Here is a 27,136-nt window from a genome sequence, read left to right as displayed (position 1 = left end):
CACCCCTGTGAGCTTCCACAAGACTAAAACTTTCCTGGACTTATCCCATTCCTACCCCTGTGCAACTATAGCACTACAGTTGGCAAGACAAGAGATAGCAGCCCATGCATTCTTAATGTCAGTATTCTTGACTAGTGGCACTATACTGACAAATAACATTGAGCTATCAGTATCCCCACAGTAATGCTTCAGTGATTCATTAATGGTTCTCATCACACTGCAAAGCTAGGCATTTTAAAAACACTTACCACCTCCCTGTTCCTAAGAGCCACCTTCCCATCTCTTGTTAAATTAAATTAACCTCGGTTAATGTAAGAGCTAAATAGATGTTAGTACAGGACAGAATATTAAATATTAGTATCACAGTTTTAAGAGGCCTGATCCTTAACAGATAATGAAACTTTATAATCATACATTGTTTACTCAGTATTCTGTGAACTTACTTAGGTTTCTAAAAACACATTTGGAAACTCTGCAATACAACCAAATTTTAGGATTTCAGATTGAAAAAAAAATATATTAGATCTTGATTTTATGCAACTCAGCTGAAGCTCACGCCCCACCCCGCCCCCCTTTTAATTTCTGATCATTTTAAAATCAGGTCCAATTCAAAATTGCTAAGAGACACATTCCAGGCTCAACAGTGAACAACATAAACAAGAAAGATCTCCTTTTGCTTCAAACCAAGTTTGTTTTACATCAATATCGACAAAACACTTTTAGCTGTCGTCTAGAAGGTTTTGATGCTGAATAGGACAAACACCTCTAACATCAACTCATAAAAGTGAGTTGTTGAATGATCCTTTTTCCTTCCAACTTCAGATATCGTCTGCCCTAGCTGTGCAAACCATATAGCATGTTATATATCAGTGTTCAAGCTGACCCTTGCTTTTCCTTACTTAGATCATTGTCATTTCTTAAAGAGGACTTCTAATCTAACAGCTTCTTAAGATATTAATGCTTCAAAACCCTGAATTCCCATCTTCCATTTTTAAGGCTACACATTTCTGAACTGATGAGTCAGTGACTGAACTGCCACCCAGAAAGATTCTTCACCCTTAAAGACGTTCCAGCAAAATGCTTGCAACTGAGTTGAACAGCTACGAGAGGAAAGTGGTAGAAGTTTAAGTATTCTTTAGTCCGTTCAGTGTGATGTAGCGGAATTGCATCTGATGTGCAATTTTCTTCCATGTGATACTTAAATGTCTGAAGTTTCTTCTTTCAATGAATACAATTACAAGAGTTTGCCCAATTAGTGTTTCCTGTGCTTGGTTGAAGGTTCATGGTCTTTCAGTATCCACTTTAACAAAAGACTACCTGCTCTGTTTGAGGGTTACCTCCCCCTACTTTTCCATTTAATTTTTCCAATGCTTTTTCTACTTGAAAGCTGGATAGGAGGGGTGTCTCTATACCCATCTGAATCAGGCCAAGACACCAAGTTATTCAAGGTAAAGAAACAGAGCTTTATGTATGCCTAAAAAAAGTTGCATGTTGCTTCCAGAAAGCAAAAGAGGACATTTATCAACATTAAGCACTGCAAGTAAAATTAAACATAAGTCTAAAGGTTAAGCATTTATATTTGCTGCCTAGGACCCCACAGGAAGAAGGGGGAAGAGAAGGAAAAAAAAAAAAAAAGGTTGGATACTTTGCCCATTGCAAATGAAGTAGTTGACTAGTCTAGACAATTATGATGCCTAACATTTAAGACACTTAAAGAAGAGATTAATTTCATCTCAATTGACCAAACTGCAGCACTTTGTAACTGCCTGGTTTCCAGTCAAGAGAATGACCTTCACTCTAACCAGTGAGCTTCAGTTCCCACCAGTTAGGGAAATTAAGGATTTTTAAACCAGTTGGACACTGCCTGGTCAGGTTACTCATTATGTACCTTGTTCCCTCGGGCCTTTTTTTAAGCTCTGTAGAACACAGAAGAACAATGTTGTGCCCACTCTATGGAACATTTCAGTACAGAACAATTTTTTTTTTTTTTTTTTAAGTCAAAATGCCCTTTTTTTTCCCCCCTTCTCATCTTAAGGCCAGCTCAGAAGGCAGACATTTGTTTACAGAGAAGAGACTGGACTTTTGGTGAAAGCAAGGACAAGTGCAAAACTTCACTTTGTCAAAGTAAGCGTGGAGAAAATTAAGTATAGAGCACAAGTCCATCAAGAGAACTTAAACGGTAAGTTTATATAACGGGAGGGGGTGAAAGAAAAGGGAGTTTTCTGTTCACACTCAGCCAATTAGTGCATTTGAAACCGAGGATGGTCTTATTAACTTTTTTGCAAGAACATGTTCGGATTTTTATGTTAGTGGTAGATATGCAAGAATGAGACAAATCTGCATAATAAACCCATTAATTGTCTTTTTACTAGTCCTGGGACTAGTCAATCACGTAGAAAATGTAAGACTTGGGACATCCAAGTCTTAGAAATTGAGTAATCAGTACCTCTACACGCTTATAAAAATTATTTCTGCGCTGCAATAAGAAAGCTTGAACAAAATATAGTGTAGAAGTAACCGAGGTCTATACTACATCTGTGAGTGGTAACTGCAACATGAGCAAGAAAAAACAAAGCTAGCTTTTGAGGCAACTGCAAGGGTTACATTGGTCTCACCAGAGGCTGAGGCAAAGCAGCTGAAACTACTGCAGTTAGTTATGCCTTCACTGACTGCATTGCTTCCCAAACAGACTAAATTAAGAAATCATACTTAAGATGTCTGTTCTATAAATATCTCTGTTTTCATTTAAATGCACATGTAGCCCATTTAGAACATCTCTTGTGACAATTTTTTTAATTGAAATACACATGGAACAGGTCAAAAAAAGAATACCAGTCTCCAGAGAGGAACAAAGTCAGACAGGGAAACCTTCCTGAATTTTACCAAGATATTACACTCCCTTTTTTGTGCAAGCGAGTAAGTAACAATTAAATATCTTGATTACATTTTGTATTGGAACTGCCTCTATTGCTTTGATATGGTGCAGAATTGCACAAAAAAAAGGGGGGGTGGGGGGATGACCCATCCCCTAATCTAGTATCACACAGACAGTTGTGTCTGCACAAGAGGGCAGAGAAGAAAAAAAAACAGAATCACAGGAGCAGGCAAGACTACCTTAATAGTGCAAGTTATTTTCAATTAACTGCAGGCTTACACATTTTTTTCCAAGGCCAAGTAGGCAGTAAAGTGCCCACTGGATGCATTCAGTCCCAGCTGAAGAGACATACTACTTAAATGTCAGAGGAGATTCTCCCCCCCTGCCCAATAAGGTAAATATCCCAGGAGTTGCAATTTCTTTAAGTAATAACTACTAATTTATTTGGAACCATTTCCAAAGAACAGCAGAGGACAGCTTCAATGAAGAAAACAGGGTTTTTGAGACAAAATTGCAACATTATGATTTAATGAAAACAAAGAGGAAAGCTAGGGTCTTTTATGCTTCAGTGACAAGACACGCAGATCTCATTTTCCATTCTAAAGAAACTGCTAGTGAAAGGGTCTAGACTGAGCATGCTAGAGCGTGCAAATACAAACAGAGGTCAATACCCTGTGTCAAACTCCTGCCGACTTCCTTAACAGAATTGTAAAACAAAGTTTAACGTAACACCTTGAGCCCTACAAATTGTAAGGCAGTTGGTTTTTTAAGCCAGGCATTTACCCAGATTCTTCTACTGAAAAAATTCTTCTTCTAGTTAGTGAGCCAGAAAACCAATTTAATTGCACTTCTGTTTCTCGGGCCATGGAAAATTTGGGAACTTTACCCCAGCACTGCTTTAAGGAAAAACAGGAACTTCCCAGTGAGACAATGTAGACTATATAGACAAGCATCTTGCGAACAGCAGACTCACGCAGCAGTGCTATTATCCAAGAGGTGAAGCAACAATAACTGCCTGGGCCAAAAAAATGTCTCATCTCTAGGAGAAAGATCAGCCTTTAGATCTGATATCTAGATCTTTGCTTACCTAACTATTATTTAATCAGAAAACTGCTTCTAACCATGAGGGAAGACCCTGAACAGAAGAAGTAGAACACACAACCAAGTACTCTGAGCAATCCTGGCAAATGCCCTAACCCAACACTGCAGTATCTGGGCATCAGCTAGAGCAATCCTTATTACAAAAGCTGTAAGTTCAAAATGCAATGCAGCTGAAGGCCATCCTAGAAGAGAGACCAACGCACAGCCAAAATGGGAGAAGAGAACGTAAGCTGGTAGTACCAAGCTGAGAGGACAGCCAGGGCATTAAGACACCTTCTACAGGCTTCTGTGCTAAGCAATAGCAAGGATTTAAGCTAATAGAGTAACTCTGCTTTTTACTAAGCCTAATAGTTACTGCAAAGGGGGTGAGGGAGATCAATTAATTTAAATACGTATCGCTTGCACTGAGTGGCTGCACATTTTGATCATATTGCCTTTGGGGTTTCGGTGGTTTTTAAGCTCCCACATGGCATGATCTTTCATGACTGTCAATAGCAGACCATTATTATTGTCTTTCCCTGTGGTCTCTGTGTGTGCATCTAGATAAAATAATCCTTTCATTTAAAGCACAGCAGGACTACAGCTGCTACCTCAAAATACTCCTAAACATGCCTAGGAAAGTAGCAAACTAAGGGGATGAAATGGAAATGTTAAGCATCTTTCACAAACCACGTTCACCTTCCAACATACATTAAAAGGAAATGTGTTGGTTAAATACTGTTGGAGTCACCTACACATGAAATTTTCTGACTCCACTCTGGTTTTGATGGTTCACACACTGCCCTTTTAAGTACTGAATTTCTCAACTGGTTCACCTCTCACCCACAATTGCAGACCTTGTCTAAACTTCTAAAGTCTCCTTCGAAATGAAAGAAAATCTTATTTTCTTTAACAGGGAGCAAAGGACAAGGGCAGAAAACTACATGGCTCCCTTTCGCATTGGTTCACAGAGCTTTTGCGGAGTGGTAAAAATAACACAAAAGTATTTTATTTCACTTTCATGACATGGTTCTCCTTTCCACATTATAGAAGCAGCACTGAATTCTCCATTATCAGTTAAGCCAGGTTTGTGCTTTATTTCCAGACAGTATTGTCTTTTCTTCATTGAAAGGCTTCCTTGAAAGTTATTCAAGTTTTGTTTGTGGTTGGTTTTGGGTTTTTGTTTGTTTGTTTGTTTTAAACAAACTGCTTTGCAACTACAATGAAATAAACAAACCCAAGCATACCAAAGCACGCAGCCTTTCATTCTCTGCCTAGCAGCAGATAAATGTACATTTCATTTTATTTACCTTCCTGTCCTTTGCTCCTTCTGAAAGAAAACAAAGATTTCCTTGATTTCATATCAAAGTACATTTTGAGCTCTCAACCAGTAGATGAAACAGCAGGGAAAAAAAAAATCAACAATTAAATTCAGTCTGTGAGCCATCAGCAGCAGAGTAGAAGGTGGTGTTGGACAGACCGAAAAGTTACTAGTGTTTCTCATCCACTTAGAAGTTCAACAGTCAACCAAAAACAAGGGGGAGAAAGAAGCATCAAGCACAATAAACAAGTGGTAAGCTGAACCGTGGTAAGTCTCTAGATAAGTTTGTCTGCTACAAGCCCCTACAAGGTTTTCCAATTGCCGAGTACTTCACAGACCAGGGAAAAGACAGCTCTTTAAGACCTGGGGACCTCCATGCCTAAGATTGTGTCAAAAGCTGATTATTCTCACCGCAGCCCAGCTCCTAGCACTTTTTAAGGAATGGACGAGGCAGTTACATCAGGTATCTGTTCTCAGAAAAAGTGCCCATCCCATACCGAAATCATGCTTCTTTGGCTCTGGCCAAGACACATACATAAGCATATCAAAAGGTACCACTAAGACTGTTTTGGTAAGATACTTAGTTTTCTTTCACTGACCCAAATAGCTTGCAGATCAGATTATGCTGTAAGCAGAGCAAAGGCTAGACTTTACCCTTGTTTTTCCTCTCTATTTAGAAAATTACAGGTAAGTCCACCAACATGCAAAAAAAAAAAAGACTCTGTGTATATACATATAAACTTACTCTAACATCTGTTCTAAAAACAAAATGGCCATTTATCCCTTCTTTCTTCTTCCTTCTGTGCCTCTCCAATACTCTTCAAACAAGGGACAGTTTTATTTCACCAAGCCTTCCTTCAGAATTCATTACTTCTGACATGAAGATCCTTCCTTCCACATCTGTAAGTCAGTAGTTATATCTGCCTTTTATAGTGTGAGGCATCAGGAATAAGACAGCATTTTATTTTTCCAAAGGTAAGCAAGTCGTTTATTAAATCCTCAATTTCTCCAAGATAATACACAGAAAGATTAACAGGAATCCGTTTGTCTACAGATCGGAGAAAGAGGTTATGGTTTTTTCCTTCCTCTGCACATCCGCACAGGTATTCTGAGAAATCCAATGCAAGTTTTTACTTCCCCAAGTGGCCACCTCACTATTCTTTCTGAATGCTTAGATCAGAAGGTTGGATGTGTGCCATTTGTTTTACTGCACCAACATAGTCTTCATGACACTGTTTTAGAGATCACAAAGTAAATCTAGCCACAACCATTCTGAACATTTCTAGCACTACAGTTCTTCCTACATTCAAGGTCTGCAGGTTCCACTTAGTCCAGTCAGATGGGCAAACTCAAATCTCTTGCCTCCCTTCTCAGCCTTACTTGGTTTCACTCGCAATGCTTCCACCACTACACTTACCAGCACTTTTCAGGGGTGGAATACCTTTCCTGCTATTTATCAAGTATTTCTACTGCATAATTATTAGAAGTGCACCCGACACACAGTAGCTAAGGGCCATCTGGAATTCAGTAAACTATTAACTTAAAATCACTCTAGGTAACAATTTATGATTTGCCTTGGCAGGCAGCTAAGCCAAAGTACTCTGAATTTGTGATCCAGCTTTATTTCAGAGAACAAAGTCACCAGCTAATCTTCAAGACTGAAATGCTTCCACCATCCGCCCCAGTGGCTTAGAAAATAATCTGCTATTATTCTGATGTTGTTTGTTTGGGTTTTTGTGTGTGGTTTTTTTTTTTTTTTAAATCCTATGCAATACCTTCTTCTATGCTGAAAGAAGAGTATGAACACATGCAAAATTCTATTTCCATTCACATGTTTTACAGGCTACTGACTGACTGTTTGGCAAGTTGAACCATCCTATACCTTTCCACCCATCCCCCAAAAACCTCTCGTCAGCTTCTCTTTTTCCCCATGCACATTTGCATAGTACCATGCTACCCAGCTGAGCTGTACTCCTTTCCTGCTAGTAGTAGTAGCTTTAGAATCAGTACTGGGGAGGGACTTACACTGGTCACTCGACGGTAGATCTGCGCAGCATTTTGGCACTCGGAATAAGGATACTCAGACGTGGCCATCTCTAGCATACACATCCCAAAAGCATATACATCAACGGATTCATCATATTTCTCCTCATACATCTCGGGGGCCATGAACTCTGGGGTACCTTAAATTAAAAGAACGATTCAGACTCTAAATGTCTCAAAGCGAGCAGAGGCTGCTGGCGTTACTCACCGCAGGAGGAAGCGGATGGGCAGACCTGTGAGACAAGAGAAAGTGGAGGCAAAAAGAAGAGGGAGGAAACCCTTAGTCACTCTGTTGCATCAACATACTTTGTGAGTCTTCCATTGCAAGGCCTTTATGAAATAAGAATGGCATGAAAGGACTGATGCAATTCCTGTTTTATGCGTGTTAGTTAATATAAGTATCAAAACAGACTGGATCAGGCTGGAGTCAAATGGAGGGGAGGGGATAAGAAGAGGGGAAAACTGTAGACTAGCCATAGGCTGCAAACCAAATACTAAGGAGAGTTAAGACACCACTTACCTTTTCTCCCTGTAAGAAAGGAGGCACATTAAACCTTGTTTCAAAAGTTACCTGACTGCCCTCTGCTGCAAAAGAAGTAGTATTGGTAAGAGCCCACAGCTAGTCTCTGACCTGATGCTCTCCATCTACATTTTGAAGTATAATGGTTCGGGAAAGGCCTTGCAATGAAAAACTCTGTTACAAACATAAACCTTCGTGAAAAAAAAGGATAAAAAGTAATTTTCTGCAAAGGCCACTCACCAGAGCCCTTTTCTTCATATACTTACCTTCCCACCTGCAGTATATTTATAGGCCTACTGCAGATACAGGCATTAGTGAGGGACATCCTACAGTCAAAAATACTCAGAAATACAGAGAGATTGAGTTACAGGCATAGAGCGTGAGATTCAACAAGTCCCATTTAAATAGTGTGCAGAAAATTATTGCCCAGTGAAGCATCACAGCGTCCCCTCTGTAAGCAAAGGGACTGCATTGTATGATCAGATTTACTTTAAGCCAGAGGTGCAAGTTTGCTTTTTGTAAAATTTAAGCACAGAATTATTTCCTGCAGACACCAGATTCAAAACAGTTTACAGATCATTCTATAGCCATGTTGCTTGTTTTCACCATGCTAAACAAAAAAAAGAGGATGTAATTGAAGTCATTTATCCAAAGGCCAACCATTAACAGATAGCTAGATATGAAGTGGTAATTTTCCAATGATAAATTTGAGGACAAGTATGCTTAAGAAAATATATTGTTTTCACACCATATACTTTTCTTTCCTATTAATACTTTGACCTGGTTAAGAAGCAGGAAATATTTCAGCAACAGCTTGCAAGACAATTTACAGGTATACACCACTGATGCCATCTAGGAATCTAGTATAGGACTGTTGAGTAATACTGCATTTTAGCAAGCTCTAAATACTGAGAGTGAGAGCAACTTCATTCCCTGCAGTCTATTCACCCAACTATATAAACAAAGCTGATAAAACCAATTCTTTAAAGAATTCACAAGAAAGACTATACTAGTTCCATCAAACCAATTTCTGAAAAGGTTTATTAGTGGATACATAAGAACAGAGCAAGTATAAAGGCAATACTTCCCCAATGCATCCTCCTAACTTACATAAATCTACATTCTATAGACTCCCTGAGTAAGGCATTATATCACAGTCAGAGTGTGGTATAAAATACATATATTGCCTTTCTTTGCTATACCTTAGTTTCCAATTACTCAAAGTGTAAGAGATTTAATATTAACCCCTGGTGACAATAAAAAAAATTGGCTGTATAAATTAATGCTAGACTAAACATCAAAATGTTGTTTGGTCACCAAAATGCTTTTGTACATTTCTTGAAGCATCATATTAAAGCTGAGATTTATATGTAGCCAAGAGTGGTTTTATCAACAATGTTGCACTAAACTGTTGGGCAGGGCAATGAAAACTATATTCCAAAATACTTAATGTTAACATACAAATATCAAAAGCACAACCAAAATTTCAACATATAATCTCATCAGGAACACAGAATGACCTCAACAGCCAAGAAACAAAGCCTACACATCTTCAGGCTTTGACCATGTACCTTTGAAACCATACTTTTAAGGAAAGCTCTTAAAAGACTGAAGTTTCCAAACAGGTAGACTGGCTCACCAGCCTCCAAAACAGGGAAGGCTTACCTATCACACTTTTGGCAAAAGAAGCTCGTTTCAGTGTTGCCAGACCAAGGTCTCCAATCTTGACTGATCCAGTGGGGCCAGTAATGAAGATGTTGTCACATTTTAAGTCTCTATGAATAATGGGAGGAGTGCGTGTGTGTAGAAATTGTAAGCCTTTCAGTATCTGACGGCACCAGCTTCGCAGTACTTTGATTTTCATCACTTTAAATCTTTTCAAATACCTAATGAAAAAAGTAACAGTAGGTTAAACAGGTTCTGCTAACAAGTAGTAGATTATGCTGTATCATTTGCTGTTCTGAAGTAAGAAAGTAGTAATTAGAGATGCACACATTTCAGCTTCACCTTCTATTTTAAAATCTACTTGGGCATTTCAAGACTTCAGAGGAGCTGAAGATGATTTCCCCTCCTAAAACTTAAGCTGTTCTATTCAGAATTTCTACCCCCTTTCTTCTAGCCAGGGGACTTACAGTGCTGAAAGATAAATGTGAAATGCTTAATCTATAGCTAATAATTCATTTGCATACAAAGTCACCCTATGGTCATTAGGCAGCTAGCTTGCTAAATTTCAAGGCACTGCCTTCCTTGACAAAGAGTTAAAAGCTTATGCATTACAGCAATTCTTTATCTATTCATTTAAGAGGGTTTTTTTCTTCCCTACCTTTTATCCTGAAACTGCTTAAATAGTTATAACCTTTTTGTTGATTAAATATAACTGGGTGGGAAGGTGTGGCACTAGAGCCAAAACGCTAATAACAACCAAGTACAGAGCTGTTACAAACTGTGCAAGAGCTCTGAAGTCATTATACCTTAGTTATCAATATTAGTCCAAGCACTCTGGCGAAGGATTCTAGGTTACACTTTAAACCTGCTCCAAATTTACTTGTTTAGTTGTCCAGAAAATTAGAAGTTCTTAGAGATCACTTCCCTGGTGCAGGATGGGTTTCTATGACCCAAGTCTGACTGGTACTACTCACTACTTCAAAAGTATGGACAGATATGGACGGGGCAGGGAAATCTTCAAAAAAGGTCTGCCAAATAGCTGAAGAGTTCATACCTAAAGTCAGTATCCCTTTGCAGGTAGAATGTGACCCAACCTTAATTGTTCTAGCATTGCCGCTTTTGAAAATCCCATGTCAGAAGAATCAAATTTCATACCAAAAATATTTTCCAATGCTTATGACCTAAGACTATGATCTTATTCTACTCCTTAACTTCAACAGATTAGATATGCCACAAGATGAATAACCTATGACAGTATTCAAGTGCTTTCCAGCAGTGTATTCTCACAAACCCTCTTTGGGTAAAACAATTTGAAGTGAAGAGCTGTTGTTTTCTTCCTTGTGAAAAAGTATCGGCTGAAATACATTTAGAGAAAGGAACTACCATGCTGTATAGAGCAAGGACTTTACTCTTATTGAGCCAATATTACTCTGTCAAAGTATCAGTTAAAGACCAGTTATCACACTACTGCAAGAGTGGTAGTAAATTATGTGACGAGCATAGAGTCTAGCAACTACAATCTTAAAATAAAACCAAGTCATGTTCAATTATTCCATGGTAGTGTTCAGTCTCTTCTGCATATCCACTTAATCAGGAGAAGAAGTTTTGAGGAAATCACTTGAATCAATGCCAACATAAAAATGCAGTGTATTAATCCCTTTTACTTTAATTTCTCCAGTTCAAAAGAAGATCTGGAAAATCAAGCTGCTACCAGTAATCCTGCTGTGAAAACAGATCTGTAAAAGCAATTGGGATCCAGTTCCAGAAGGAAATCAAGTCTCAAAACAGAATGTAAAGACAGGCAGGGAAAAAGCCAAGCCAAGGAAAGAGACAAACTGAAAGAGGTTCTGGATCACATCAAGCTACCACTTGAATTCTTGCTATTGACACAACCCTCATTCATCTCCCTTGAGCCTGTTCCAAAGATCACATGGTAGGGGCACTTCAGTTCAGCATCTGGAATCCCTAATTACATTCTTGGTTTCAAATATGCTAGTCTACTGCCAGCTTCTCACTGTTAAAGGACCTGGGTCCAACCACCACCCAGCATCCCGCAGTGCTGCTGTCATTTTTCCACAACGCTGTCATGAACGAAGTCACATGCCACTTAAGGCAGAAACCATTTTAAAATGGAAGCATGTATAAATACATAAAAATACACAGACAACCCTACTAGGCAGTATGGTTTCCATTTTCCTAGTATCATAGGACAACTCAGGCTTGAAGAGACCTCAAGAGATTTCTAGTCTAAGTTTCTGCTCAAGGTAGGGTCAACCATGAAGTCAGACATGGTTACTCTGGACTGTATCCAGCCAGGCTTCTAGTATCTCCAAGGACGGAGCTTGCCAACATCTTGGGGCAACCTGTTCCACTGCCTGACTATCACCACTGAAACAGCTTCTCCTTATATCAGTCTGAATCTCTTTTGTTTCAATTTATGCCTGTTGTCTCTAATCTTCCCACCATGCACCACTGTGAAGAGCCTGACTGACTCCCTCATATGCCCTGGAAGGCTGCTGTTAGGTCTCCCCCAAAGGATCCTCTTCTTCAGGATGACCAAGTCCAGTTGCCTTAGACCCTCCTTCACATAGCAGGTACTCCAGCACCTGGCCATCTTGGTGGCCCTCCACTGAACTTGTTCCTGTTTAATCAATGTTGTTCTTGTCTACTTTACAGGGTAGTAGTCAATTTTAAAAAGATAGATATTGGATCTTTGCACAGAATACAAGCAAAGATGAGAACACGAGGCTTTCTTAATAGTTAGCTTAAATGAATAGAGAGAAACAGGAACTAGAGTTTGGATTTCTGTCTCAAGGTTGGTTTAGTTTTGTTTGTTTGTTTCTAAGCAGGAAGGCTGCTAATCTATAGCATCTCAGCTCGATGAGCTATAGGAAACCCTGCTAAGTTAGCAGAGGTAGTTATGAAGGTACATGTCCTACCAGAGAGCTGACACATTCATTTAAAGTGGACCAGGAACACACACTACAACGGCCTTAGAAAAAACTAGTGGCTGAGAACTAGGTCAGATTAAGTCTTAATTATACTATTAATGAAGGAAACAATTTTTAAATTAGACAACTCCATTTTTTTCTGCAATATTTTAATGCCATGATAACATACAATATCAGAAAGCAGTTTTATTCTTTACAACAATTGAGTTATAAAACTTTTCCATTGGTATGCAAAAGTTCAGGGACTCTGCTTCATGCAAAATTAGAAATTTGCCCAGGCAGCATTTGAAAAGAATAAGTCCACAATATTTTAACATTTGTACATATTGTATTTTAACAATATTTATGTGTATATATATCTAAATGTATACAAATGAGAAAAAAACATGAGGAAAATTTACTTTAAGATATCACCACACTTTTCTTCTGTTCGTTCACTTTTTTTACATCAAGTGATAACAATGTCTATGTCTCAAGTCTCAAAATGAGGAAGGTATCACTTGTATTAAACGCAGGTAATGTAAACACACTGAAAAAAAGATATGGAAGTAACACAGCTAAATATCATAAGCAAACACAAGTGTGCAGTGTAAATCTAGGAATGTGACACAGGTACATGAAATACTTAATGATATTAAATTTGGCACATCAGAACATTCCCATATAGTTTACCTGTCAAGTCTCAAGTGACGTGGACAAGAATAAACTAAATCACAATTATAACACAAACTATACAATAGTGGGGAAAAAACCCACCCAGAAGTCTATAGTTTAAAAGATCTTCAATTAAAGAGCCTATTAGTTCTTTCTGCATAAAATAAAGACCTTCATACTTCAGAGTACAACATAATCCTACAGCCAGCAAATCTGAGGTATTTCTTCCTACCAACACCCTACTTTATAATTGTTACTATTATTAGTAATTTATTATAACTTTATCATCTTGCTTATGCCACCATATAACAAGCCAATCCAAACATTAAAATCTGTGAAGAGGAGAAAGGAGTAAGAAAGGGAGAAAAAACTTAAATCTAACAGCACATATTCTAGCATAAAATTAGGTAACTGAAAGGCATCTATACAGAGCTGTAAAACCTTTACTTTATTACTACGCTGAAAACAGCACATGAAGCAACAGGTCTATTATTTTATCTGAAATACCTTAACCTCAGAAAAGTCTTCCCTGAACATACAGCTAAAAAGAAAGTTGCAGTATCTTTAGCCCTCCAGTACTATTTCAAGAGACAAACACTTCCCTGTAATTGCAGTCCAGACTCCCAGAGAGCCATTTTTTCTTTCTTTAAGTATGTCCATTTGTGGCTATCAATAAGCATCGTAAAAACACAAGACATTCACAGGCTATTTTAACCAAACAGATTGCAAATTGTTTCCAGCTCCTACAGCCTGCTTACACATTTAGGATTTGAATGCCTCTCCAAGACTTAAATGGGCACTGAATTAAGACAGCGACCCACAATCCCTGAATTTCAAATGCTGGCAGTTTTATTTCCAGTAGATTAATGGTGACTGGATGCTTGTGAACAAGCTCACAGCTCTGCAAGTTTCTACAGTGCAAGGCAAAGGCGTGATTTCACTGTAACTTCCCCTAAGCTCCACATAACATAACAGGGCCTTCATGGCAGTTTGATTTGCTGGTGTATACTTTAACTTCGGCTTAAAAATAGACTTAGTTTCACTCAACTACTTCACAGGTTGAAATTGCAGGCATCTGCATATTTTCAGATTTCTGTTAGGTACTGCTTCATGAAGTTTCAGCTAAACAAATAGGTGATGGAGTTTTTTTTCTTTTTACATATTATTTGTACTGTAGTAACAGTCAAAACCTCCCAGAAGAGGTGAATTAATTTGTGCTTTGAACTTTACAAACCAGCTCATGCTGAATGGAAGGCAGCTGGAGAGGAAAATGAAAAAATGAAAAATTCTGAGAAGTGAAAATAGAGCACTGTCTTCCTGAGCTCTCAAAATCTGAACATTTTCTGCATGTGCTTCCTAGGACATCACAAGGAAGAATATGACAAGCTTGCTAACTTAAAGGATGTTCTACAATACCCTCCAGTGCTAGTAAGGCTCCTCTTAAACAAGAATTTCCCTACAGAAATTTAGCCCTCAGCAAAAGGGCTCTATTCTTATCTATTCTGAAACATGATCTATTTCTAATGCTCTGATTTTGTGCTAATGATTTTTATATGCTTTGACATGCATTCATTTACTTACGTTTTCAATGTTCCAGATGTCATGAGTTCCGTCACAAGAACAATACACTTTTTTCCTTTGACTGTAGACTCCCAGGAATCATAGAACCTGACAATATTGGGATGCTGAAGCCCTTTCAGCATCCCAGCTTCCTCTTTAAATCTTTGTCGCTCTGACTTGGACAGCTTCCGATCCTAATGAAAAAGAAAAGGTACGTCAGAAAGCTTTGCTTTGTTTCTTACTCAGAGAAGCAGCAACTTGAAACACACTTGGGTACAGTCAGTGAACAAGTAAGAATCAGTAGTCTTAAATGCCATTTTGTTTGCAATTGCCCTCAAATACTTTATTTAGAAGACATTTTTACAGTCTTTTTTATCATATTTTTCCTTACAATCTGATTGCTCTCAGAGGTAAGAATTCTAAGTCGAGATGTGTAGATTATCTCCTCTTCCTGTTTCCTCCTCCCCTACTCTAATAAATTTAGTCATTGCCTGACTTGAGGTGAAGGGGGACATAATGCCCTCAATTATTCAAGTGGTCAAGAGTAAACAAGATTGGATCATCTAAAGTATCTCTCAAGTTGTACATAACAATAATCTTTAGTTATTCCTATGTGTATAATATCCAGACCACTGGTAACAGATTGGATTAACCCTCCGTATATGGGGTAGAGCATCAAACCTAACATATAGTACGTACTTAAAACTGTAGAAGAACAAGCAAATGAGTTGGATTTTCTAGATTAAAAGCATGACCTCATGATTGAGCAAGTTTCCTGTAACCTCGCATCAAGGAAAACAAAAACATAATTCACACTAGAGACAGAAAGCAATCTTTTGGCCAGAGACAGATCATGAAAAAGCATTCCTGGACAATACTGTTGTATTATCTACCAACAACTGTCTATCAGATATTGTCAAGACTCTGAGAAGCTATTACCAGAATAAGCTGCACATCTCAACAGAAAACAGTCTCCTTGTGTCATTCAGTGTTGTCAGCTTACCAATGCACTGGTCACACCAGATTGATTGACTGACATAAATTGGACCCATATGCAGTTTGTATTAAAAAAAAAAAAAAAAATCATTTCAGGATATACTTAAAGCCCAGAATTTTAGAATCATTGTTTCTAACAGTTACTTAGGAATAACCAGTGACCTCTTTGTCAAATCTGAGTAATAATTTCAAGTCACTTCATTCCATATTTCTTTTTCAATTAAAAGGAGGTAGTAAAAACATGCAGGGTTTACTTGTACTGCTCACAACCTCCTACTGTCCTTCAGGCAGTAATTCTTCTTCTTTTGCTTACAGGTAATGTGTTTTCTCAGTATCATTCAGCCATGCTAATATCTAAACCATCCTATATTCACTTACATTAAGAGGTTCACAGAGTATCTTTGGGCATGGACAAACTTAATTTCCAGATGAAGCTCCAATTTTCAGAAGTGTAAAAGTATTCCAGGTGAAAGTTTGAAAACAGGTTTGAAATTACCTCAGGGATCAGTATCTTTTCAGTGCCTATGAATGTCAATCACACACATACTTTTACAGTTCTTCGGAAGATGCTAAATTCCTAAACCTCGCAAATTTAGTCTACAGACATCAAAAGTATTCAATCCTGCAACTACTGCACTCTGCAGAAATTAGCACTACCACCTCTTCTCACTCCTTCATAAGCATACTTGCACAAACAAATTTCAATATAAATGTTTGCGGAGTGTTTCTGCAAACATGTTAAGTATTCATATCTGCTTAGGTGTTGTTTTTTTTTTAAATATGGAAGTAACACTTCCATTTGAGCTATCTTACCCATCTAATAGCTTTCCTTTCATTACAATAAACACAGCAGCACAAGTTCTGTTCAAAACCAGTTAATCTTGACTGCTACACACAGCTGTGATACAGAAAAGCTGCAATAGGTACATCAGTCAACAGACCATACATACACGCTTCTAAGAAGCACTCAATGCTTCAAGCAATACAAAATCACAGTAACATAATCATTCTTACAGTAAAATAAAGCAGAGTCTTCCCAGCCTCTGCACTTGATCCATATAATCCACATTTTAAATCTAGTGTATAGCTGTAAATCCAATTATTATATATGGTAATTATAAAAACAAGGCTGCATCAATTATTTTTATATCACTTTTAAATTTGCTATGTAATATTAACACCTGCATACATTTTTGTCCAAAACCTAGATTTTAGATATACATTTGGATTAGATTTCCTTTATTTTGTGCATTCTAACAAGGTATCTACCACAAATACTACTAACCAGTTTTAGACTACACTTCACATTAAGTTCTCATCTTAATCTGTGTAAACCTAATCTCCTTTAAGGGCCTTATTCAGTTTTCCCTACCACTGTACTACTAGCCCCAAATAGAAACTAACAAGTGCTAATCACTCTTATCAATGAACAGACTCTTAACGGGCATGCACACTTTGACTCATTTCTCTTTCTGGTCACATCAATGGTAGCATCGTGTTCCTGCAACATATCCGTGACGTTTGAAACAGACACTCAACACTTCAGTGCTGCCATTAAAACAAAACAAAACAAAAGAAAAGAAACAAACAAAAAAAACCAAACCAAAAAACACCCCCACCAAGACAGTGACAATATACTACGTAATTCAACACTTCTTTGAAAGTCACAGTGCCCTAATGATCTGGGACAAGTCTGGACACACACACAGGCCAACAAATTTCACCCAGGGAAGACAGCTATGTTTTTGCAACCAAGGAAACATCACACCCTTCAGTAGCATACTGCAGCAGTAAAAGTGAACATTAAACAGAGCTGTAAGAAAAAGACAGAGAGGCCAATTGTTTCATAAGACCAGCAATGCATACTACCTTTAACTACCCTCATTTCCTTGGATACACAACCCATATACTCATCCATAACAGTTATATTTATACTCTTTCCCTAAAGGAACACTAATGCTAGGTAACAGAAAAGAGTGAATATACTTTAAAAAAACCCACAACCCTAGCATTCAAGAAAATATTAGATCTTGTGTACAATTATACCAACAAAATTAATCTGTCTACACAACTGGTTATACTTGTACAAACTACATTCTAATGCAACCAGCAAATAGTTACCATACAGGCTAACGTGCAATTTAAAAATTACAAGTACACTTTCAAAACTTGAGTATTCCATACACCAGAACCTTAAAACATATTAGACAGTAAGATCTCCCAGACCGCATAGAGATGGACTAGAACAAAGCCCATCCCAAATACTACTTTTTGGCATCCTTTGAGCTGCTAGCATGGGCAAATATGACAACTTTATGCTCTTTCTTGCACAAAGATGCAATTTAAGCAGCTGCAGCTACTAAAATATTGAGATAAGCAGGAAAATAGAGCACCATATGTAATTTGGGAGACTGAGAAATGGTGCTACCAGCCACGTTAGGTATGAATACTTGGGGAAAGGCAGGGGAATGAGAACATCTTGGTATCACACACAAACCACACACAAAGTTGCTGTACAGCAGAGCTGTAGCAGAAAGAAGCCATCATCACCTAAGAATTTAAAAGAGCATTTTTCAAGAATTTGGGAAGGGGACAGCTTTCACAATACTCAGTTGTATACAAGCGTATACTCCAAGAGACTCAAAAGCCCAGATGTGTCTTTCCAGCAAGGCAGCTACTTGGGGCCATACTCAGATTCCACTGTGGCCTTTGAGCACGAGCCTGCAGGAATGCAAGACCCTCAGCTCTATCTCCACCTCTAAAGAGGTAGCAAAAAGTTTGTGGCGTATCATTCTAAATAAGCACTCCATTTGATTAAATTACCTCAAGGGTGAATCAAATAAGCAGATCTATCCCCAGCAGCCTTTTTCCTGTAACTCACAGTCTAAATAGGTATATAAATGGATCATTTCAGCATATGTTTGCTGTTTTCATCTGGAAGCAAAAATAGAGGTTTCGCAACTTAACATTCCAGTATCACAAAGTATAAGACTGTTTAAACAAATTTAATGTTTTCTTTTATTTTTATTTTATTTTTACTTTTAAATCAAACAGCCAGAAACTAAACAAAATAGCAAGACACATAAGATGCTTTTCCATAAGCCTGGGAAACTTGAACAATTTTATAAAGAAACCACCACTTTAAGAACAGTTAATAATATACGGCTTGATACCCTATCCTTCAAAGACCAATTTGTTTTGGAACTCCTACTAATAAAATTAAAAAATGGACACCCTCTCTCCTCCTTCAGTCTTTTTTTACCATAATGAAGCAAACTTAGGCAGACAAAGTCCTAAGTCTAAAAGTTAACAAATCACATTCTTGTATCTCAGTTAGCACATACTGAGCAGAAATAGCCCAAATATTTAAAAATACACAAAGCTGTCAAACTGTAGGAGAGCTTCCTTCCTAAAATGGATTTAACTATCCTATAAAATGGCCAGCATTGTTCTTCCTGAACTGATAGCTTCCCTGGCGGACTTGGGCTGCCCTTCGAACAAACTGAAACAGATGCATCAAGCCCACTCCATCCATTTCATTCATTCCTTTCCACCTACATTAAATTGTTTTGACAAGCCAGGACAAACAGCAAGGCTTCCCAGCACGTGACCTGCAGTTCTGCAGTGCCAGGGGCCTGAACAGAGACAGGCAGCAAGTGAAACAATTGTTCAGCTCAGAATGATTCAATAAGCTTTTCTTGGCTGTTTCCATTTATCCATGTACTTCCCCTCCGATTTCTTTTGGTCAGGAAAGAGCTATCAGAGGTGTTTACATTATCCAATGTAAACCAGGGATCTTGGTCATTCATGATAAACCAGGTATAGGCTTACTCTTTCACTAATGTACTTAATTTACAGGAGCATGAATTACATACAGAACTGTTACTACCCTCTTCCTGTCCCTGCACCTAGGTCCCTTTCTATAAATGCAAAAAAACCCAACCCAAATCCAAAACAACCACCCACCCCCAAGGTTAGCTATTGTACTAAACCATAAAAAACAAAGCTCATCAGCAAAAAATGCCTATACTCCTTTGGTGATTTTTTTCAGCCAAGGCTTAATATCTATGCAGCACCCTTAACGAGGAAAGAAAATACATTTCTGGCACCTAAATTAATCTTAAATTTCAACTGGGTCGCTCACATAGCTGTTGAGTCCACTGAGTAATTTCTAATACATTTTCCTTTCTAACTTTCCACAGTCCTTTTGAGTTCTGACCTATTAACATCATGACAAGAAATCACACATCTGCAAAGCACATCACACCACCACAAGCAGTTGCAGAGCCTGGCTCAGACACCTGAAGCAGCAGAGAGCCGCCTTAGCAAGGCATCGTACTCTGCTCAGGCCATTTGAGTCTGCTCAGACTGAGCTCAGCTAAGGGTCTCACCTCTACTGTCTAGTTTTACTAACACCAAATGGCCTAAGCTAAATACTAGGACAATTCAGCTGGCATTAAATGGACACAGTTATGCAGAAGAGACACACTGCACTTCACTCTCAAACACATGCTACAGGATACCAAGCAAGTGGATAACAAGAGAAATACTCTACATGGAAGGAACCAGATCTGCTAACTCATGCTATGCATCCTCAAAGGAGATTTTCTGTTTCTTAATATCAAGTACAATTAACATAGCCAAAGTGCCAGGGAACCTTTATGCACAACAGAACAAACCTGACCCAGAAATCTTCCCATGGTCTCCATCTTCTACAAATAAGTAGACTCCCAGGTGATAGAGGTCAACTTCAAACTGGATTTTTTCAATTTTCTTTTTTTTTTTTTTTTAAAAGGTCAGTGTGCAAGCTGCTACACAACTTGGAGAGCTGTTCCCTCTTCTACAATATTAGGGAGATAATCAATAAAGAGGAAACAGAGAAAGACTGGACACTTTACTAGCTCTATGACAGAGAGGTTTTACTAGCTTTTTGCATATCCTCCACTAGATCCAGAAATTCTACATAGCTATATTGCAGGGATAGTTAGCGGGGTTGTTGTTTTGGTTTTTTTAAACTACACTAGAACAACACTATGTACCTTTTATCCAAAGAGATGCACTAGAAAGCACATTAGAAAAATTAGTAGCAATGAACTGTCTTCAAGTGGTGTGATCTGAAAATGTACAGCCATGACAGACTTCGAAGTGCTGTTGAATTGTAGATAGTCTGAATCACAACCAAGGTAAACTATCTATCTGTGCTGAGGTTACACCAAGCACCATTTTATCAAGCTTTCCAAATGTCTGAAAAATTGAGGGGAAGACACTGCTGCTCCCAGCCTATTATTCAGAGGAAGGAGTAGTATACAGAAGAGACAAATGTTCTTCTGTGTGCATTTCTGCAGCATATGAGAAAGGCTCTGCAAGCCTTTTAGGGAAGGTTAATGAGGGGTCATCAGAGGAAAAGCTAGCAAGACTGTGCTCTGATATTCAGTACTGTTAATGGAACTCAGGCTTTGTCGGCTGCAGTGTTCTCATCCTGAAAAAATCTAGCAGTTAAGAGGAAAAATAAGCACAGTGACCATTGAGCTAGATTAACAAAATATCAACAAAGAATCCACTGAGCTTAAAAATCATCCAGCATTACACAGTTGGTACCTAGAAATGGAAGTCTCAGTGCACAAGAACTGCGTCTACTTTTCTGTGTCAACACATAAACCACTTCAGACTTCCCACTGTTAAAAGACTAGGTAGAGAGAAAAAAGGGAGGGGTAAGAGAGTGTTCAAAATGCATCCCTGTACAGCAACAGACATGAAAATTTATCAAGGATCTGCACAGACCCTTCCACCAATATACCTTTCTACAAACCACTGAACACAAAAAACTGATTAAATGGAGCTGAACAGCTGCTGTTCCAAAAGTATGCATGCAAAGGTTTTTCATTTGACAATAGTGTTTCTCAAATGCTCAGAGCATTTAAGCGCCCTGCCTGAGAGCTTAATCATGTAATATAACATTTGCAGACTTACATAAACCTTTAGCTAACCACAGAGTTAGGAATCAGGTCTGCACAGCTAAGGGAAGACATTCAGTCTTCAGACAACTCCTGCTTCATGTGTGCTTCCTGCTACAGCTCTCCTACCTTCCAATAGTCCAGCCTTTCACAGGCAAGTCTCTACAGTCTCTACACAAGATTGTAGGGGTTTATTCCAAAATTTCCACTTGATAATTTCAGGGCTCTCAGCACACTGGGGAAGATTATCAGCTGCCAAGATTGCCTGCTGCTCAGTTAAAAGAGTTTAGAAAAAGCAATACATTAAAACTGCAGCTACTGAGGACAACGAGTGCCAGATTAGGATACCCCAAAGTAGTACATGAGAAGTCACTAGATCAAGAGTTGCCAGAACATAGCTGTCAATGCTCCCAGGCTGCACTCCACGCACGTATGGAGTAATCTATTAAAACAGACTGCCTTGCTACGCACTATTTGTTCTTTAGATAAATTAAGTATTATTTCTCCCCCCAAAAATACATACATTAGCCAAAAGATAAGCTTAAAAAAAAACAAAAAGGAGAAAGACCAAACCAAAAGGCTACTCGCCAAAGGCGGGGGGGGGGACGGGGGACACGACAGGACACACGACATGGGGGGGCAGGCAGAGAGTGTCAGGCTTCCTTGCCATAAAGCTGCAATGCCCCAAATCCTCTTTAGCTTTCAGAAGGCTAGGTATCTCCCAACCTTGAAACTCCTTAACTATCCCTCCAGGTCATAGGTTCCCAGAAACAGCTCTGCAAAGACTTCTACAAAGTTTTTAGGAAGAAAGGGTTTGCTTGCTTGTTACTTCAGTGTTGCTTCCTTATCCACACTCAGGGAGTTCAGAAATCAGGATCAGTCTCTGCGGCTGCATAATGTCACATGGTTTGGGGGAAGGGAAGAACATAACACACACCTTCTTCTTCGCATTAGGCTGCAGAGTCCCAGAACAATGACTTGCAATGGAAGAAAAGCAGATAATCGTATCAATACGAAGAAATAGTAAGTTAATCTGAGGATCTCAGTATTCCTGCATTCCAGACACTGATAATTGGTACTTAGAATCATAGAATCATTTTGGTTGGAAAGGACCTTTTAGATCATCGAGTCCAACCATTAATCCAGAGCTGCCAAGTCCACCACTAAACCACATCCCTAAGCACCACGTCTACACATCTTTTAAATACCTCCAGGGATGGTGACTCAACCACTTCCCTGGGCAGCCTGTTCCAGTGCTTGACAACCCTTTCAGTGAAGAAATTGTTCCTCATATGCAATCTAAACCTCCCCTGGCACAACTTGAGGCCACTCCCTCTTGTCCAATTGCTTATTACTTGGGAGAAGAGATCCACACCCACCTCTCTACAACCTCCTTTCAGGTAGTTGTGGAAAGCAATAAGGTCTCCCCTCAGCCTCCTTTTCTCCAAGCTTAACAACCCCAGCTCCCTCAGCTGCTCCTCATAGGGCTTGTGCTCTAGACCCTTCACCAGCTTTGTTGCCCCTCTCTGGACACGCTCCAGCACCTCAATGTCTCTCTTGTAGCGAGGGGCCCAAAACTTTTCAGTCCCTTTCCTCCTCATCTTAGTTTGAAGATGGAAGACAAAGTTCCTGAGGATGGGCAGTGGAATGAAATGCAAAGCCAAGTTAACACTTACTTACTGAAAGTACCATTTCACATTGCTGCTTGGCAAGCCTCCACATGAAGAATCCATTTTATAAAAGCTACAGAGAGTCTTCATGGAGTACACAAATAACCTTGAGAAAGATAACACTAAAGTATAATATACATATCTAACACAATGGAAAAGAGTAGGCTTAAAACAGTTATTTATTATAGCTTTTAAAGTTCCTGATTAAGTGTAACTATTTTTTTGTAGGCTTCCTCTTACACAAGGTATTAAAAATACTTTAAGTTTCAGGAAAGTACACAAGTACTCAATCTAAGTGAAAATTTTGAGAGATTATTCACATTAGTTGTACCGTTTCCTGGTAAAAAGCATCTACCTGTACATTCTCTTCTGTATTTTCTTTTCTGGCATTTCAATGCACAACAATAGTAGCACAGCACAAAATTAATTAGACGATGCAGTTAGTTTGTCAAAAACACACCAAAAAATAAAATTGCTTCTTGGTCTTTCTCTTATCATCGATACAGATAAGTGATACAGCAAATGTATGCAAGTCTATTGCTGCTGCTCGAAGGTTAGAATTAAAGAAACAAATTATACCTATCTTGACAGAGATGATACTTGGATAAACTGATGGCGGGAAGAAGAAGGAGGGAAATGAAACTCTCCATGATCAGACAGAAGGGGAACAGACAGAAGCCTTCATCAGTCAGGATTTAGTCTGAAGAAGTCAATTATACAAACCCTGAAAGAATCGATACTTGAGTAAGCTTCACAAAATAAGAAATCCAACTTTGTCTTAACATTGACAGGGGAGTATCTGCAACTAAAGCCTATGTGTGTGACTGAAAGATACTAGCACCACTCCACATTTTATCCTGCGATTGTTTGTCACTTTTGATGAAGCTATGATTCATCACCACAGGGGAAGGGGGGAGAACACCACCAATAATTATATTCCTCTGATGTGGTCGCTTCCCACTTTTACATATGTAGTAGCACCTGTGCCAGCAGTAGTAGTAGCAGCATCTAAGACACCTGGTGGCAGCAATGTCACAGACTTAACCTAGGCTTGAAGAGACATCCTCACTGAGAGTCTCCTGATAACAGAAAAGGCATCAGAACTGAAGTTTGTCCTTGCTTGCACCAAATTCTAGCATCATTAAACACAACTGACCTGTAACTAGTCACAATTACACAGTCCTTCCAGGTCTTCAGCTACAAAAAAGAAAGTTGGCTAAATACTCAAGTTTCCAGGATCCCACAACTCACAAGAACATTCAGAACAAGTCTACTGCTAATATTGTTATTGCTGTACAGGAAGCAGGCAGTAAGGAATAACTAGAACACACAAAAACGCTGAGGGGAAAAAAAAAAAAAGGAGGTCAGGAACACTGCATCAGAGATGAGCTCACTAACTTGTTGAGATACGAAGCCATTCTGACTCACTTCCTCACATTGAACAAATGGCAGAAGTGAGATCAGAAGTGTAAGGAGCATGCAAATACAACGTGCATCATGAACACAGCACCGGGAAAACACTTTTGTTTCTCTGCAGGGCAACAGTAGATCAGAATGTTTCCTCTTTATGTAAGGTCACAAGAAATCTTAAAGTATGACTCCCAATAACAAAGTTTATCTTTTGTTACAGTAGCACTGTGGGGAACTTTTATTTTCAGCAATGCCAAAGATGACTACACTGCTACACTAGTGCACTTCAATATCATGTGCAATACAAGATGGAGGGCTCATGCCCAGTGCTCAGAGACAGACAGACACAAGCATGCTGCTTAGAGACTGGGGCAGCCAGCTATACCTCAATTCCCTCTTGAAAAGATAATGACAGAGAAGAGAACCTGTACAACTCCAAAAGGGCTAGAATAGTCTGTCTGGCTGACAGGCTTCCGAAGAATTTTGCTAGTGTAGATTTTTAGGTTTCCACTTAAAATTTAAGAAGCATGAATATGACGTACCTGGCAGTAAAGCATCTCACTTTTCCCAGGAGAATCAAACATCAGCAAAATTGTACCACCTGTGAGTCTCTACTGGATTACTAGCTTGCTTTCCAGAGCTGTGTTGTGTGTGAATATACACATTAATACAAGTCTATACTACTCCTCTCCTCACTCTCTCACATCAGCACAAACATTCACAGGCAAAGTAGGCCAAACTGAAGAACTGAACCAAATTCTACTTCCGCAGAAAACAATGACTAAGACTAATCAGTACATTGCCTAATCCCACAATTTCCTTTCAGAAACTTGCACTCTTCAGAATACAGCCATGAAAACCACATAGCTTCAGAGTAAATTAAGATCTATACTCATACTTTATCAAATCAATTATATGTTTTCCTTTGCTCTGCACACAACCAGTAAGAGAAAAATTTTGAACCATAGATATGAAACCTGTGGCTTAGACATGACCCACTCTGGAATCTCTCAGGTCCTCAGGAATCTGGTCTAAGAATGGCAAGCAACTGTTTAGGCTTCAGTCATTTCTATTCTAGGGATGCTCTAGGCAGCATTTGTGTTTCCTTACACAGAAGTCTGGAAAAAAAGATGGCTAAAAGTTTTATTCAATTTATTCATCCTGAGAAGCTGAAATAAGGGATAGTAATCAAAATGCTGGGCTATACAAAAATAATCAGTATTAGAACAGAGAGCTCATCTATTTATTTTCACTTTAAAATTGCTATTTGATCCATGGAAGATAAATGGATAAGTTTGCTATCTGATACCAGTTCACAATAAGGCTTATGTTTATTACATACAGCTTATTACAGAATTGAAGTGTTAGCTGAACTGAATTCTTGATGAGCTATTAACCAGCTGGACCACCTTGTCACTTGGCTCAGATGCCTCATTAAAAGTTTTGAAGATCATGTCAATTCTCATTTTGTACTGAATTGATTACTTTGTCAGTGAGAGGGAAGGTACATCCAATCATCTCAGTTTAATTTTACTATGAAAATCCAATTCTCCTTTCAGGGGGTGACAATACCACCGGAAAAAAGCCTCCTTCACAATCCATTCTGGTTACCTTTCAGATTTATTAACTCATTGCACCAAAAGAGCAACAGTAGCTCTTTTTGTTTCACATATTTCTGCATGACCGTAAGAGTCCTTTTATGAGCAGGTACACGTCTAGAACATTAGGGTGAACCCTTAACCAATTCTGATAAAAGCAAATCAATTTAAAGAATCAAAAACATACTAAAATTCTTCATCCTATATACTTCACAAAGCTATTAGCAAAAGGGAAGAATTAGCTATATCCGCTTTTCAGTATACTGAAAAGTTGCATCAATATGCTGGTTGGAAACCATGCAGAAGTGTCAAGATGACTCCAAAGATTTACTAATAACGATCAAAGTAGGAGGTACACAAGAACTAGTAATGTTCCTGTGCCTCTGACTAGTTCCCTTGCAAAAATCCCAGCATAAAGCATAGAGGCAATAAACTTAAATTGTCCATGCAAGTATTTAAGCAGCAGTCCCTGCAAGGCTGCCCCCTGCGCTCCTCCAGTTGTAAAATGAACTAATATCAGCCTACAGTACACAGCTAGCTTCAAGTTTACATACATCAGTACATATATTGCATATACAGCCTGATTACACTAGAGGAGTTACTCTTCGCAGCTTTGCTCCTTTTCTGCAAATACATCCAAAAAAAGTACTTCATTTAATTTACAAAATTGTGGATTACTATCGGTTATGACAGGATGACATATGAAGTGTAGGCCAAGTACTAGCAGCCAACAGACAATCCTTATAATAATCACTAGAGAACTCCATGCCAGACATCTCTTGTTGAGAGAGAGATCTCTCATTCAGTAATCCTTCAGGGATTCATCATAAACCCCTCAA

General features: G+C 38.7%; 1 protein-coding gene across 4 annotated transcripts in view; it reads right to left on the bottom strand.

Moving 5' to 3' along the window:
* WNK1 (WNK lysine deficient protein kinase 1) overlaps window positions 1-27,136 on the bottom strand; it is a 108,954-nt gene that overhangs the window by 57,949 nt on the left and 23,869 nt on the right. For all 4 annotated transcript variants that reach the window (XM_075504265.1, XM_075504272.1, XM_075504283.1 and 1 more), the window contains exons 2-4: window positions 14,691-14,863; window positions 9,505-9,725; window positions 7,302-7,459 (exon numbers count right to left, since the gene is read on the bottom strand). In XM_075504265.1, the coding sequence (XP_075360380.1) occupies window positions 7,302-7,459; window positions 9,505-9,725; window positions 14,691-14,863 (552 nt within the window). The remainder of the gene's footprint in view (window positions 1-7,301; window positions 7,460-9,504; window positions 9,726-14,690; window positions 14,864-27,136) is intronic.

This window comes from Mycteria americana, chromosome 1, assembly GCF_035582795.1.
Source record: "Mycteria americana isolate JAX WOST 10 ecotype Jacksonville Zoo and Gardens chromosome 1, USCA_MyAme_1.0, whole genome shotgun sequence".
NCBI lineage: Eukaryota > Metazoa > Chordata > Aves > Ciconiiformes > Ciconiidae > Mycteria > Mycteria americana.
This window is presented reverse-complemented; position numbering and strand designations above follow the sequence as displayed.